Raw genomic sequence first — 14758 nt, 5'->3', positions numbered from 1 at the left:
TAAAATAAAATAAAAAATCACGACGTTTCGGAGGCAACACAAGCTTCCGTCTTCAGGTGGAATCGTCACAGCACGATAGCTGTATCAAGTGAGAGAAATTTCATTTTCAGATAATCGTCACAGCACGATAGCTGTATCAAGTAAGAGAAATCCGTCACAGCACAATAGCTGTATCACTTGATACAGCTATTGTGCTGTGACGGTTCCACTTGATACAGCTATCGTGCTGTGACGATTATCTGAAAGAGAAATTTCTCTCACTTGATACAGCTATCGTGCTGTGACGATTATCTGAAAATGAAATTTCTCTCACTTGATACAGCTATCGTGCTGTGACGGTTCCACCTGAAGACGGAAGCTTGTGTTGCCTCCGAAACGTCGTGATTTTTATTTTATTTTACTTTTATTAATTTTAATTTTTTACCTACATGACTTTACCAAAAATACCTAAGAATAACAATTGAACGGTGTTTATTTGCAAATTTTCCAATGAAAAACATCTCGAAAGGTTAATCTCCAGTGTTAATTCCTCTCACCTTGTGAAAAACAAACGGTCGGCATGCCTCTGCCATCTCTGTAATAAACACCGTGCCTATCCTTGCTATAAGCATATATATTTATTCAAGAAGACATCTTCGTTACATTTCTTATCATACAAACAACAACAAAATCTGATCACATTTTTTTTTCCTGTAGGCCCTAGGCACAGTGCCCACTGTGGCCTCTTGGGTAATATATAAAAGGCAAAGTTGTGATTATGTTTGTCTGTTCAAAATGTTTGACGTACTTCCCGACATGCAACAAACTGGAAATTTGCCATGTGGGTACTTTCCAGACTGTACACCATGCAAAATTATAAATATACACTTTTTTTGGGGGGGGGGAGCTCAATAATGCATTGATTTTTTGCACAGCAAGTGGGCTGTGACATCAAATCTGTCATGTGACCCGCGCATGTTGAAGCGTAACGTAGTGTAGTGTAGCGGGTAGCGCGCCGCGCTACGAACCCGGCGACCCGAGTTCGATTCCCACTCACGGCCAACACCGGTGACGATTAATTTAACCGGTCCTGGGCCTCCCCTAGGTCGACTCGGCCTCAAACGAGTAACTGGTGTGGTGTGTGAACATCACCACTGGGGGGACAAAGGCGGCCGGGCGTGGTGCTGTCACCCACCGCCTCGTTGGATAATATGGCCCTGGTGGGTGGCTGGGTGGCTGGGTGGCTGGGTGGGTGGGTGAGTGGCTGGGTGGGTGGGTGAGTGGCTGGGTGAGTGGGTGAGTGGCTGGGTGGGTGAGTAAATGGGTGAGTGGCTGGGTGAGTGGGTGAGTGGCTGGGTGGGTGGGTGACTGGGTGGGTGGCTGGGCGAGTGGGTGGATGGGTGAGTGGCTGGGTGAGTGGCTGGGTGGCTGGGTGGGTGGCTGGGTGAGTGGGTGGGTGGGTGGCTGGGTGAGTGGGTGGCTGGGTGAGTGGGTGGCTGGGTGGGTGGCTGGGTGAGTGGCTGGGTGAGTGGGTGGGTGGGTGGGTGGCTGGGTGAGTGGGTGGCTGGGTGAGTGGGTGGCTGGGTGAGTGGGTGGCTGGGTGAGTGGGTGAGTGGGTGGCTGGGTGGGTGGCTGGGTGAGTTGCTGGGAGGGTGGCTGGGTGGCTGGGTGGGTGGGTGAGTGGCTGGGTGAGTGGCTGGGTGAGTGGCTGGGTGAGTGGCTGGGTGAGTGGCTGGGTGGGTGAGTGAGTGGGTGAGTGGCTGGGTGGGTGAGTAAATGGGTGAGTGGCTGGGTGGCTGGGTGGGTGGCTGGGTGAGTGGGTGGGTGGGTGGCTGGGTGGGTGGCTGGGTGGGTGGCTGGGTGAGTGGGTGGCTGGGTGGCTGGCTGGGTGGGTGGCTGGGTGGGTGGCTGGGTGAGTGGCTGGGTGAGTGGCTGGGTGGGTGGCTGGGTGGGTGGCTGGGTGGGTGGCTGGGTGAGTGGGTGGGTGAGTGGCTGGGTGAGTGGCTGAGTAGCTGGCTGGGTGAGTGAGTAGGCCCTTAGCACAGTACGTACTGTGGCCTATTTGATGACACGGCCCTGGGTACTGGTGATCCTGCAGCTGATGAAGCTGCACAAACATATACGTGCCGTCATTTCTGCACTATTCACAACCCAGTTATTTTGCTTCAAAACAAACCAAACGAGACATTCCGCTGCACTTTATCTTTTTTAAATCCTTTCTATTAAGTTCGCTTGCTTGCTTACGACCGTGCAAATCTTTTGGTCGTTTTTTAACCCACTTCCCGTGATCCAATCGAGCTGACATTTTCCACACAGGCTCGTTGGGCGTGACAATGTTCGTGAAAATGTTTTTCCAAAATTTTACACTTTTTAGGACAAAAATATATTTAATTACCAATTGCTTAATGGTGCAATGCAATCATCTGACCCATAGGTGGCAGCCATCTCAAGCCAGAGGACGAGAGGACTCTAGCCGCCACGCATATAAAGGATTTATAGTGAAAAACTTTGTTTTTACGGGTTATACTTTTTTACGATGCGGCTGCCTTGTTTGTGACGCGCGTGTTAGTAAAAGGCTCACAAACCTTTGATCAGATGTTCACACGATCATCTCAGAGGTGTATATGATGCAGCCACTCTCTGTTGATCCCGTCTTTTCCCAGTCACTCGGTGTTCCCGACCTTGACGAATCCCCACTCTCTTTGTAATCGTCAGCTTTTCTCATAATCCCCTACAACCTTACCACGTTGTCCCACCACCAGATCATCATAATTATCATTGCATATTCATCGCTTGCCTTCCACGCCCCGGACATCTCGAGAGAAGCTGGTGCTGGGTGCAACGGAACCATCGGCTGCGTCAGATTTGTACACGTAATTGGTAACAGCAGCATCATCGGAATAATTTTACCGGTAGGAACCCACTGCTTCCACCAGCCCACAGGGGATTATTGTGTCCGTCCGTCGTGCAGGGAGGGGCTGGGTGGGGAGGGAGGGGCTGGGTGGGGAGGGGAGGGTGGGTCTCACTGTCCAACGCACCCGCAGGCACCCGGTGCTGGCTGGGCATGGAGAAGCACGATGAAACGGACTCGATGGAATTCATCGACTGGGATCGGATGCCCGAGCGCGGCAACAATGGCGGCGACGGCGGCGGTGGTGGCGGCGGCGGTGGTGTGGACGAAGCGTTCTTCCGTTCGGTCGAGCAGACGCAGCTCAAGCTCATGGCCAGGTGAGAGAGTGTTGTGTGTGCGGCCTTCGTGCGCGCCTCCCAACCCCCGCCTCGATACCCCCACGATGGCCGTGGCTGCGTCGGCATTGCCACCAACGGCGACGTTGTCGGAAGCAGCGTCGGCAGCGTCGTTGTCAACACCGAAGCCGTGTGGCCTTCACAGACCGATGGGGCAAGTGCTGTTAGCGAGTAGCAGTGCCTGTGAAGCCCGGCACGGCACGCTAGGGGGTGGGTGGCCAGCACCACGCCCGGCCGCCTTTGTCTCCCGAGTGGTGGTGTTTACACACCGCACCAGGTACTTGTTTGAGGCTGAGTCGAACTCGGGGAGGCTCAAGACCGGTTCAGATAATCGTCACCGGTGTTGGCCGTGAGCGCGAATCGAACTCGGGTTGCCGGGTCCGTAGCGCAGCGCTCTGACCGCTACACCACCGCTCACCACCACCACCATCACTGTCACCACCGTCACCGCCACTGTCGCCACCACCACTGTCACCACCGTCACCACCACCACTGTCGCCACCACCACCACCACCGCTCGCCACCACCACTGTCACCGTCACCACCACCACTGTCACCGTAACCACTGCCACCACCACTGTCACCACCACCACCACCACTGTCACCACCACTGTCACCACCACCACCGCCACCACCACTGTCACCACCACCACTGTCACCACCACCACTGTCACCACCACCACTGTCACCACCACCACCACTGTCACCACCACCACTGTCACCACCACCACTGTCACCACTGTCACCACCACCACCACCGCTCACCTCTCCCCCATTCCCCTCCGCCACGCAGGTCTGGCCGCTTCTCCACCGAGCACTCGTCGCGCGCCGCCTTCTACCGCCACGCCCTGTCCTCGCTGCCGTGCCGACTCGTCACGCCGGACGCCTCCGTGTACCGCGACTCGGCTCCCCGCCTCTTCCGCCTCCTCCCCTCCTCCGGCTCCGCCGCCCCGGCGTCGCCGGGCTTTGCCGACGGCTGGGCCGCGCCGCGCTACTGCCTGACGGCGGCGGGCCAGCTGGCCGTGGCGAGGGTCCTGCGCGCCGTCGAACTGCACTTCCCGGACGTGACGTTCTGCCCGGCGCTGCCGGCTACCGTGGCGCTGCTGGCGCACTACTCGCGCTCCGAGGCCGAGCTGTTTGCCGGAGCCGCCAGGATCCTGGCGCACGGCGGAGGGGCGGCCGAAGAGGTGGGCGAGGTGGAGCTCCCGGGGCGGCGGCGGTGGTATGACGGGCGGTCGCTTGTGCCGCTGAGTGCCGCGAGTCCTGCGGCTTGTGCCGTTTGCATTTCGGCCGCTTGTGTTGTGGTTGTTGCAAACGTGATGCCTTACATCATCTGCACCTAGTTTACACAACAAAGGCTCATTCCTAACAGCGTGATTCAGCCGCACCGAACCTCACAAACATAATATTCAGGGCCTACCTTGGCTCCTCCCACCCTCAACCAGTATATATACAAATACGGGTTTCTTGGAATTTCTTTCACTTGATACAGCTATCGTGCTGTGACGGTTCCATCTGAAGATGGAAGCTTGTGTTGCCTCAGAAACGTCGTGATTTTTATTTTATTTTTATTTTACTTTTATTAATTAAAATTTTTTACCTACGTGACTTTACCGAAAAAACCTAAGAATATGAATCCTTGCAGTCACGAAAGCTTCAAATCTATAATTGTATAAAGGTGTCAGTTTTTGTACCAGTTGAAAGGGTAAAAACCTACTACTATATTTTTGCCACTGGTAAAGGAGATGTCTCATAGTGTAAATGCTTACCCTGAGCTCTCAATACTCTGATAGTGCGCTGTTTTTGAGTTGTACGCCTTTTGGTGTCATCTGGTGCAACACCAATGGAGACTAGGCTCTAAGAAAAGCTGTCTCGGGTGTGGACCAATCAACTTTAAGGACAGTGCATATCATTATCAGAGTTGTTTATTTTTGTTTGCATTTTGACTGCTTGTGTTGTGGTTATTGCAAACATGATCCCTTGTATAAAGGTTTCAGTTTTTGTACCAGTTGAAAGGGTAAAAACCTATTACTAAAACAAAAAACCTTGAAAAACTATTTCTATTTTTGCAGGTAAGGCCCTCTTTCAGAAGTGACCTGGCCACAAATGATAGCTCAACGACGGGGCTTAGCGTGTAGAAACCTGTACCAGCCAAATACTTTAAATGCATGTTACTAAATGTGGAGGGAAAAACCGGAGGACCCGGAGAAAAAATCCAGAGAGAGAGAGACACGCAAACTCCAAATATACAGCAGCAAGCATCGGGGTCGTGGTCGAGATCGTCCCCACGACCTCCTGTATACCAGGCGAGGTAGTCAACATCTCATAGCCACCGTGATGATGATGACAGAGACACGAAAACTCCAAATATGCAGCAGCAGGCGCCATCAGGGTTGGGATCTAACCCACGACCTCCTGCATACCAAGCGAGGTAGTTAACATCTCCTAGCCACCGTGATGATGATGAGAGAGAGACACACAAACTCCAAATATACAGGCATCGGGGTCGGGATCGAACCCACGACCTCCTGTATACCAGGAGAGGTAGTTAACATCTCCTAGCCACCGTGATGATGATGAGAGACAGACACGCAAACTCCAAATATACAGCAGCAGGCGTCGGGGTCGGGATCGAACCCACGACCTCCTGTACACCAGGCGAGGCAGTTAACATCTCGTTACCGTAGCGCCCTTTAAGAGTAGTTTAAATAGTTTACTGATTCTGCTACTGCTGCTGTTGCTGCTGCTGTTATAGAAGCAGGCGCCACGCCTCCATCTCCTGGACCAGACGTTCCTGGGCTTCGAGGCATCCTGCATGACCTTTGGCGACCTCGCTGCCAAGTACTGCCCCAGCGCCCACCGCATCATCGTCTCCCGTGAGCAGGACGTGCTGCAGGTGGGGACAGGCCCTCACCTCCGTCTGCTTTTGACGGACACCGTCTCGATTTAAAGCTTTCGTGACTGCAGGGATTCATCTTCTTGGTTCTTTCAGTAAAGTCACGTAGAAGGAAAATAATAAAACATAATAAAATAATTCTCACGACGTTTTGGCCACAACGCAAGCAGCCGTCCTCAGGTGAAGAACAGGTCTGTCGGAAAGACAGCGTCTGAATGACACACTCCAGGCTTGGCAGCGTATATTTAAGCTTGGGTTGGAGGGGGAAGAGCGCCTTGACAAAGGATTTAAATATACGCTGCCAAGCCTGGAGTGTGTCTTTCAGACGCTGTCTTTCTGGCAGCCCTGTTCTTCACTTGAGGACGGCTGCTTGCGTTGTGGCCGAAACGTCGTGAGAATTGTATTTTATTATGTTTTATTTGTATTATTTTCCTTCTACGTGACTTTACCGAAAGAACCAAGAAGATGTACACCGTCTCGTTCAGCAATTCATCTCGGTGTATCATACACGATGTGGTCTGTGCGTCGGTGTGTCTTTGTTACGCTGTATTTTTCTGTGTGTGTGTGTTGTGAGTAGGTGTATAGCAGCGTCTGCCTGTTCTGTGTGTGTGTGTGTGCTGTGAGTAGGTGTACAGCTTCTGCCTGTTCTGTGTGTGTGTGTGCTGTGAGTAGGTGTACAGCGTCTGCCTGTTCTGTGTGTGTGTGTGCTGTGAGTAGGTGTACAGCTTCTGCCTGTTCTGTGTGTGTGTGTGCTGTGAGTAGGTGTACAGCGTCTGCCTGTTCTGTGTGTGTGTGTGCTGTGAGTAGGTGTACAGCGTCTGCCTGTTCTGTGTGTGTGTGTTGTGAGTAGGTGTACAGCGTCTGCCTGTTCTGTGTGTGTGTGCTGTGAGTAGGCGTACAGCTTCTGCCTGTTCTGTGTGTGTGTGTGCTGTGAGTAGGTGTACAGCGTCTGCCTGTTCTGTGTGTGTGTGCGCTGTGAGTAGGTGTACAGCGTCTGCCTGTTCTGTGTGTGTGTGTGTTGTGAGTAGGTGTACAGCGTCTGCCTGTTCTGTGTGTGTGTGTGCGCTGTGAGTAGGTGTACAGCGTCTGCCTGTTGTGTGTGTGTGTGTTGTGAGTAGGTGTACAGCTTGTGCCTGTTCTGTGTGTGTGTGTGCTGTGAGTAGGTGTACAGCGTCTGCCTGTTCTGTGTGTGTGTGTGCTGTGAGTAGGTGTACAGCTTCTGCCTGTTCTGTGTGTGTGTGTGCTGTGAGTAGGTGTACAGCGTCTGCCTGTTCTGTGTGTGTGTGTGCTGTGATAGTGTACAGCGTCTGCCTGTTCTGTGTGTGTGTGCTGTGAGTAGGTGCACAGCGTCTGCCTGTTCTGTGTGTGCGCTGTGAGTAGGTGTACAGCGTCTGCCTGTTCTGTGTGTGTGTGCGCTGTAAGTAGGTGTACAGCGTCTGCCTGTTGTGTGTGTGTGTGTGTGTTGTGAGTAGGTGTACAGCGTCTGCCTGTTCTGTGTGTGTGTGTTGTGAGTAGGTCTACAGCGTCTGCCTGTTCTGTGTGTGTGTGGGTGTGTTGTGAGTAGGTGTACAGCTTCTGCCTGTTCTGTGTGTGTGTGTGTGCTGTGAGTAGGTGTACAGCTTCTGCCTGTTCTGTGTGTGTGTGTGTGTGTGCTGTGAGTAGGTGTACAGCTTCTGCCTGTTCTGTGTGTGTGTGTGCTGTGAGTAGGTGTACAGCGTCTGCCTGTTCTGTGTGTGTGTGCGCTGTGATAGTGTACAGCGTCTGCCTGTTCTGTGTGTGTGTGCTGTGAGTAGGTGCACAGCGTCTGCCTGTTCTGTGTGTGCGCTGTGAGTAGGTGTACAGCGTCTGCCTGTTCTGTGTGTGTGTGCGCTGTAAGTAGGTGTACAGCGTCTGCCTGTTGTGTGTGTGTGTTGTGAGTAGGTGTACAGCGTCTGCCTGTTCTGTGTGTGTGTGTTGTGAGTAGGTCTACAGCGTCTGCCTGTTCTGTGTGTGTGTGGGTGTGTTGTGAGTAGGTGTACAGCTTCTGCCTGTTCTGTGTGTGTGTGTTGTGAGTAGGTGTACAGCTTCTGCCTGTTCTGTGTGTGTTTGTGCTGTGAGTAGGTGTACAGCATCTGCCTGTTCTGTGTGTGTGTGTGTGCTGTGAGTAGGTGTACAGCGTCTGCCTGTTCTGTGTGTGTGTGTGTTGTGAGTAGGTGTACAGCGTCTGCCTGTTCTGTGTGTGTGTGTGCGCTGTGAGTAGGTGTACAGCGTCTGCCTGTTCTGTGTGTGTGTGCGCTGTGAGTAGGTGTACAGCGTCTGCCTGTTGTGTGTGTGTGTGTGCTGTGAGTAGGTGTACAGCGTCTGCCTGTTCTGTGTGTGTGTGTGTGCACTGTGAGTAGGTGTACAGCGTCTGCCTGTTGTGTGTGTGTGTGTGCTGTGAGTAGGTGTACAGCGTCTGCCTGTTGTGTGTGTGTGTGTGCTGTGAGGAGGTGTACAGCGTCTGCCTGTTGTGTGTGTGTGTGTGCTGTGAGTAGGTGTACAGCGTCTGCCTGTTGTGTGTGTGTGTGTGCGCTGTGAGTAGGTGTACAGCGTCTGCCTGTTCTGTATGTGCGCTGTGAGTAGGTGTACAGCGTCTGCCTGTTCTGTATGTGCGCTGTGAGTAGGTGTACAGCGTCTGCCTGTTCTGTGTGTGTGTGTGTTGTGAGTAGGTGTACAGCGTCTGCCTGTTCTGTGTGTGTGTGCTGTGTGTAGGTGTACAGCATCTGCCTGTTGTGTGTGTGTGTGTGTTGTGAGTAGGTGTATAGCATCTGCCTGTTGTGTGTGGGTGTGTGTTGTGAGTAGGTGGACAGCGTCTGCCTGTTCTGTGTGTGTGCGCGCTGTGAGTAGGTGTACAGCGTCTGCCTGTTGTGTGTGTGTGTGCGCTGTGAGTAGGTGTACAGTGGTTGGCTACGCTGGCTGTTTGAGGACCTGCCCTTTGAGTTTGCCGTGCGCGTGTTCGACTGCTTCCTGCTGGAGGGACACAAGGTGCTCTACCGCGCGGCGCTCGCCCTCCTCAAGCTGTTCAAAAGCAGCGTGAAGAAACGGGCGCTCACAAACAGCCCCGGCCCCACCAGCCAGGACGGTGTGGCCCGACTTTCGTTAACACCAAATCTCAACACCGATGATGATTCTCAACACCCACACTGAGTCTCAACATCCACTCTGAGTCTAAAGTCTAAACACCAACGCCGAGTCTAAACACAATTACAATATGATAATTGTTTTTTTACCATTCTATCTGGAAACAAAACTGACACCTTTTTTTTACAAGGAGTCATGTTTACATAGACCACAATACCTGCAGTCATAATGCAAACAAAAAACACAACTCTGATAATGTGTGCACTGTCCTTGAAGTTGATTGGTCCACACCCGAGACAGCTTTCCTTAGAGCCTAGTCTCACATGGTGTTGGACCAGATGACGCCAAAAGGCGCACAACTCAAAGACAATGCACCATCAGAGTATGAGAGCTCGGGGTAAGCATTTACACCATTGGAACACCTCCACCTCAAATCGTTGCACCTGATGAGTTAAATGATGACGTTACCCTGCTGCTGCTGCTGCTCTATGTAAGACCGGGAGCAAGAGCAGAGCCTCACCATTCTGGCGAATTGCCCGATGATGCTGGATGCAATTACCAGCGAAACGTCGTACGACTCAAAAATTGTAAATGTTGTGGTTTCACGCTTCAACACACCGGTGGGCTAAAGCAGTGAACTATTTTGTCTTTTGTCAACGTGACACTTTTTTTGCTGATTGGCCGTGTCGGGTGGTGGAGGGTTACGACACATTTGTAAATAACGCGATCTAAACCCAATCACGTTGATTGTGAATCGACACCCACGGCGAGTCTAAAGTCTTAACACCCACGCCGAGCCGTGCGCCGTGCTGGCCTTCATCGGTGCCGGATAACAGCACTTGTCCCTAAAGTCTGTGGAGGCTCTCTGGGGGATCTTTGTGTGTAGCTCTGTCAGTGTTGGTGTGCGGTGTTTTTTCCTGCAACATTTTGCTGTCTTTTCTTGGATTTTCTGTTTGCACTCAGTCCCATATTCACTTTAAGATGTTTTCTTGTTCATGTTTTAGTTTTTTGTTTGTTGCGGTTGCACCCGATTCAAGAGGCGAATGGCTCACAGGGCTATACCTAATAAATTTACTTGAACTTGTCTCTCTCTCTCTGCAATCTCTGTGTCTCTGTCTCTCTGTGTCTTTGTCCCTCTGTGTCTCTCTGTGTCTCTCTGTCTGTCTGTCCCTCTGCGTGCAGGAGTGTGCGGCGAGATCCGCTCGTTTGCCCGCTCGCTCTCTCTGCACGTGTCCCCCACGCGGCTGTTGGACCGCGGCTTCCGCGTGCGCCTGCTGTCGCGCCGGGAGATCTCCCTGCTGCGGCTCGCCAACGAGAGCGCCCTGCAGGCGGCAGGGATCTCGCGCGTGCAGCGCAGGTGCTCACGCACGCGCACACACGCATACACACGCATACACACATACACACGCACACATATACATACATACATACACGCACACACGCACACACACACACATACATACACGCACGCACACATACACACACACATACACACGCACGCACACATATACATACATACACGCACACACGCACATACACACACATACATACACGCACGCACACATACACGCACACACGCACATACACACGCATACACACACACATACACGCACACACACATACACGCACGCACACATACACACGCACGCACACATATACATACATACATACACGCACACACGCACATACACACACATACATACACGCACACACGCACACACGCACACACGCACATACACACGCATACACACACACATACACGCACACACACATACACGCACGCACACACGCATACACACGCATACACACGCACACACACACACATACACACGCATGCACACACATACATACATACATACACGCATACATACATACACGCACACACGCACATACATACACACACATACATACATACACGCACACACACATACACACGCATACACACGCATACACACACACATACATACACGCACACACACATACACACGCGCACGCACACGTACACACGCACACACAAACGCATACACACGCACGCATACACACGCACGCATACACACGCATACACGATCGCACGCACACACACACATACTCACACACACGCATACACACACACACACGCACACACGCACGCACGCATACACACACACGCATACACACACACACGCATACACACACATACACACGCACATACACGCACATACAACAACAACAATCGCCATTCGCCACTAAGTGGCGGTGACGTCACCACGACGCTTGTGCCAGGCCAAGTGCACCTTGAGGCCACGTGAAGTGTCGAAAGCCCGCTGGCAGGAGGTCACGGGGCAGACCCAGCAGGTGCCACAGGTCGACTGACCGAGATGACTGGCTGATGCACCACCTGTGCCCCCTACCGTGCCAACTTGCTGTGCTTTAGCCACCCGGCGCTCCGCTCGTTGTTGTGAGCGTCGCTCCTCCGCCCTCCGTTGTGTTTGAAGGGTGACTGCTCCAACTGCCCAGTAGCGTCCTTCACGAGCCTCCTCCACAGAGGCCGATCTTGACACCGCTGGTACCAGTCATCGGCAAGTCCACTCAGCTCCACGTCCTGTACCACATCACTCCATCTCTTCTCTAGCCCCCTCGATCCAGCCGAACAAAAGCTGTTTAGGCATGCGGTGGCTGGGCATGCGGGCTACATGACCCAGCCAACGCAGCCTTGCCTGCCGGAGGAGCTCACCGAAGGGACTTTGCCCAGATCTTTAAAGGATGTGTGAGCTCCTCACACAATCCAGCCTGGTTAAACCCAGGATGGATCGTAGGCAGGCCAGCCTAAATGTTGGAGGAAGATGACTAATGCACACACACACACACGCACGCAAATACACGCGCACACCCACGCGCATACACACACACACCCACGCGCACACGCACGCGCATACACACGCACACAAATACGCACGCACACAAATACGCACGCACGCACGCAACGGCAACAACAACCGCCACAACAACCGCCACCCGTCACTGAGTGGCGGTGACGTCACCACGGCGCTCGTGCCAGGCCAGGTGCACTCCGAGGCCGTCGCGTGAAGTGTCACAGGCTCGCTGGCAGGAGGTCACGGGACACACCCGGGTGCCGTGGGTTGACTGGCAGAGGCATCATCGCCTGTGCACCCTACTGTGCCAACACGCACTTGCACGTATACAGTGGTACCTCGGTATACGTCGATAATTCGTTCCAGGAGGGGTAGTAGGACTTATACCGAAAATGACGGACATCAAACGAATTTTTCCCATAAGAAATAAAGGGAAAGGAAATAATCCGTTCCAGAGTATAAGAAATTATATTTTATATGGCATATTATACATTAATGGGGTTGTATCAAATAAATTAGACGCTACTTATTGCTAAAATGCATACATAAATTATAACAAATGCATAAATAAATTAAAATAAACTTAAATAAAAGTAAAATTTAACGTCGCTTTACCTTGCTGAGAGGAGTTGATAGCCTACGAGGATGGTGGTGAGGAAGGGGAGGAGGAGGAGGAGGTATTTTTTGGAAGGAAAGTCCCCTTCCGTTAAAACTTCAGGAAGCTGAAATTCTGGGCTTTTTTCTCTTTTCTGTATTTTTATTCTTGACATGGACCTGGTTGAGGCTCATCATCATCATCATTCCTATTATACAAATTATAAATAATAATTTTACAACCTTTTGTCAGTCCATTGCTGGATGAGGATGCCTACACGCCCTATCAGTTATCGGGGTTGTTTGACCATACTTCACCATGCTGGTCAATGTTGTCTGGTGAAGGGGGGGGGGCATAGAGGCAAGGGAGTATAGCACAACAGTGGATCTTGTTGCATTGTACCGCTCGAAGCCAACGTTGCCTTACCGCTACCAACCTTGCGGCCCCGCAGCCTATAACGCCTGGTGAGCATGGTGGTCGCACATCCGAGCACCGCACAGGTTCATTCTCTGCTTAGCTTCCGAGGTCCGACGCAGTTGGACGCATTGACCTTTGAACTGGTCGTAGAGCCGTGTCCGTGTGTGTCGTCCACTCTGTACACTTTGTGTGCAGTCGTAGAGTCGTGTGTGTCGTGTGCTCTGTACACTTTGTGTGCAGTCGTAGAGTCGTGTGTGTCGTGTGCTCTGTACACTTTGTGTGCAGTCATAGAGTCGTGTGTGTCGTGTGCTCTGTACACTTTGTGTGCAGTCGTAGAGTCGTGTGTGTCGTGCGCTCTGTACACTTTGTGTGCAGTCGTAGAGTCGTGTGTGTCGTGTGCTCTGTACACTTTGTGTGCAGTCATAGAGTCGTGTGTGTCGTGTGCTCTGTACACTTTGTGTGCAGTCGTAGAGTCGTGTGTGTCGTGCGCTCTGTACACTTTGCGTGCAGTCGTAGAGTCGTGTGTGTCGTGTGCTCTGTACACTTTGCGTGCAGTCGTAGAGTCGTGTGCGTCGTGTGCTCTGTACACTTTGTGTGCAGTCGTAGAGTCGTGTGCGTCGTGTGCTCTGTACACTTTGTGTGCAGTCGTAGAGTCGTGTGTGTCGTGTGCTCTGTACACTTTGCGTGCAGTCGTAGAGTTGTGTGTGTCGTGTGCTCTGTACACTTTGTGTGCAGTCGTAGAGTCGTGTGTGTCGTGTGCTCTGTACACTTTGTGTGCAGTCGTAGAGTCGTGTGTGTCGTGTGCTCTGTACACTTTGTGTGCAGTCGTAGAGTTGTGTGTGTCGTGCGCTCTGTACACTTTGTGTGCAGTCGTAGAGTTGTGTGTGTCGTGCGCTCTGTACACTTTGTGTGCAGTCGTAGAGTCGTGTGTGTCGTGCGCTCTGTACACTTTGGGTGCAGTCGTAGAGTCGTGTGTGTCATGTGCTCTGTACACTTTGTGTGCAGTCGTAGAGTCATGTGCGTCGTGTGCTCTGTACACTTTGTGTGCAGTCGTAGAGTCGTGTGCGTCGTGTGCTCTGTACGCTTTGTGTGCAGTCGTAGAGTTGTGTGTGTCGTGTGCTCTGTACACTTTGTGTGCAGTCGTAGAGTCGTGTGCGTCGTGCGCTCTGTACACTTTGTGTGCAGTCGTAGAGTCGTGTGCGTCGTGTGCTCTGTACGCTTTGTGTGCAGTCGTAGAGTTGTGTGTGTCGTGTGCTCTGTACGCTTTGTGTGCAGTCGTAGAGTCGTGTGTGTCGTGCGCTCTGTACACTTTGTGTGCAGTCGTAGAGTCGTGTGCGTCGTGTGCACTGTACACTTTGTGTGCAGTCGTAGAGTCGTGTGCGTCGTGTGCTCTGTACGCTTTGTGTGCAGTCGTAGAGTCGTGTGTGTCGTGCGCTCTGTACACTTTGTGTGCAGTCGTAGAGTCGTGTGTGTCGTGCGCTCTGTACACTTTGTGTGCAGTCGTAGAGTCGTGTGCGTCGTGTGCTCTGTACGCTTTGTGTGCAGTCGTAGAGTCGTGTGTGTCGTGCGCTCTGTACACTTTGTGTGCAGTCGTAGAGTCGTGTGCGTCGTGCGCTCTGTACACTTTGAGTGCAGTCGTAGAGTTGTGTGTGTCGTGTGCTCTGTACACTTTGA

At 52.4% G+C, this 14758-nt stretch overlaps 1 protein-coding gene across 4 annotated transcripts in view; it reads left to right on the top strand.

Moving 5' to 3' along the window:
• TBC1D24 (TBC1 domain family member 24) overlaps positions 1-14758 on the top strand; it is a 525632-nt gene that overhangs the window by 23764 nt on the left and 487110 nt on the right. For all 4 annotated transcript variants that reach the window (XR_013640389.1, XM_078880748.1, XM_078880749.1 and 1 more), the window contains exons 2-6: positions 3024-3207; positions 4019-4412; positions 5981-6121; positions 9032-9221; positions 10403-10577. Coding sequence is in view for 3 of the 4 variants with exons in the window: in XM_078880748.1 (XP_078736874.1) it covers positions 3044-3207; positions 4019-4412; positions 5981-6121; positions 9032-9221; positions 10403-10577 (1064 nt within the window). In the remaining variant the exon portion in view is untranslated. The remainder of the gene's footprint in view (positions 1-3023; positions 3208-4018; positions 4413-5980; positions 6122-9031; positions 9222-10402; positions 10578-14758) is intronic.

Source organism: Lampetra fluviatilis, chromosome 58 (genome assembly GCF_964198595.1).
Source record: "Lampetra fluviatilis chromosome 58, kcLamFluv1.1, whole genome shotgun sequence".
In the NCBI taxonomy this organism is placed as follows: domain Eukaryota; kingdom Metazoa; phylum Chordata; class Hyperoartia; order Petromyzontiformes; family Petromyzontidae; genus Lampetra; species Lampetra fluviatilis.
The sequence above is the reverse complement of the archived record's forward strand: the minus strand, read 5'-3'. Positions and strand labels throughout refer to the sequence as shown.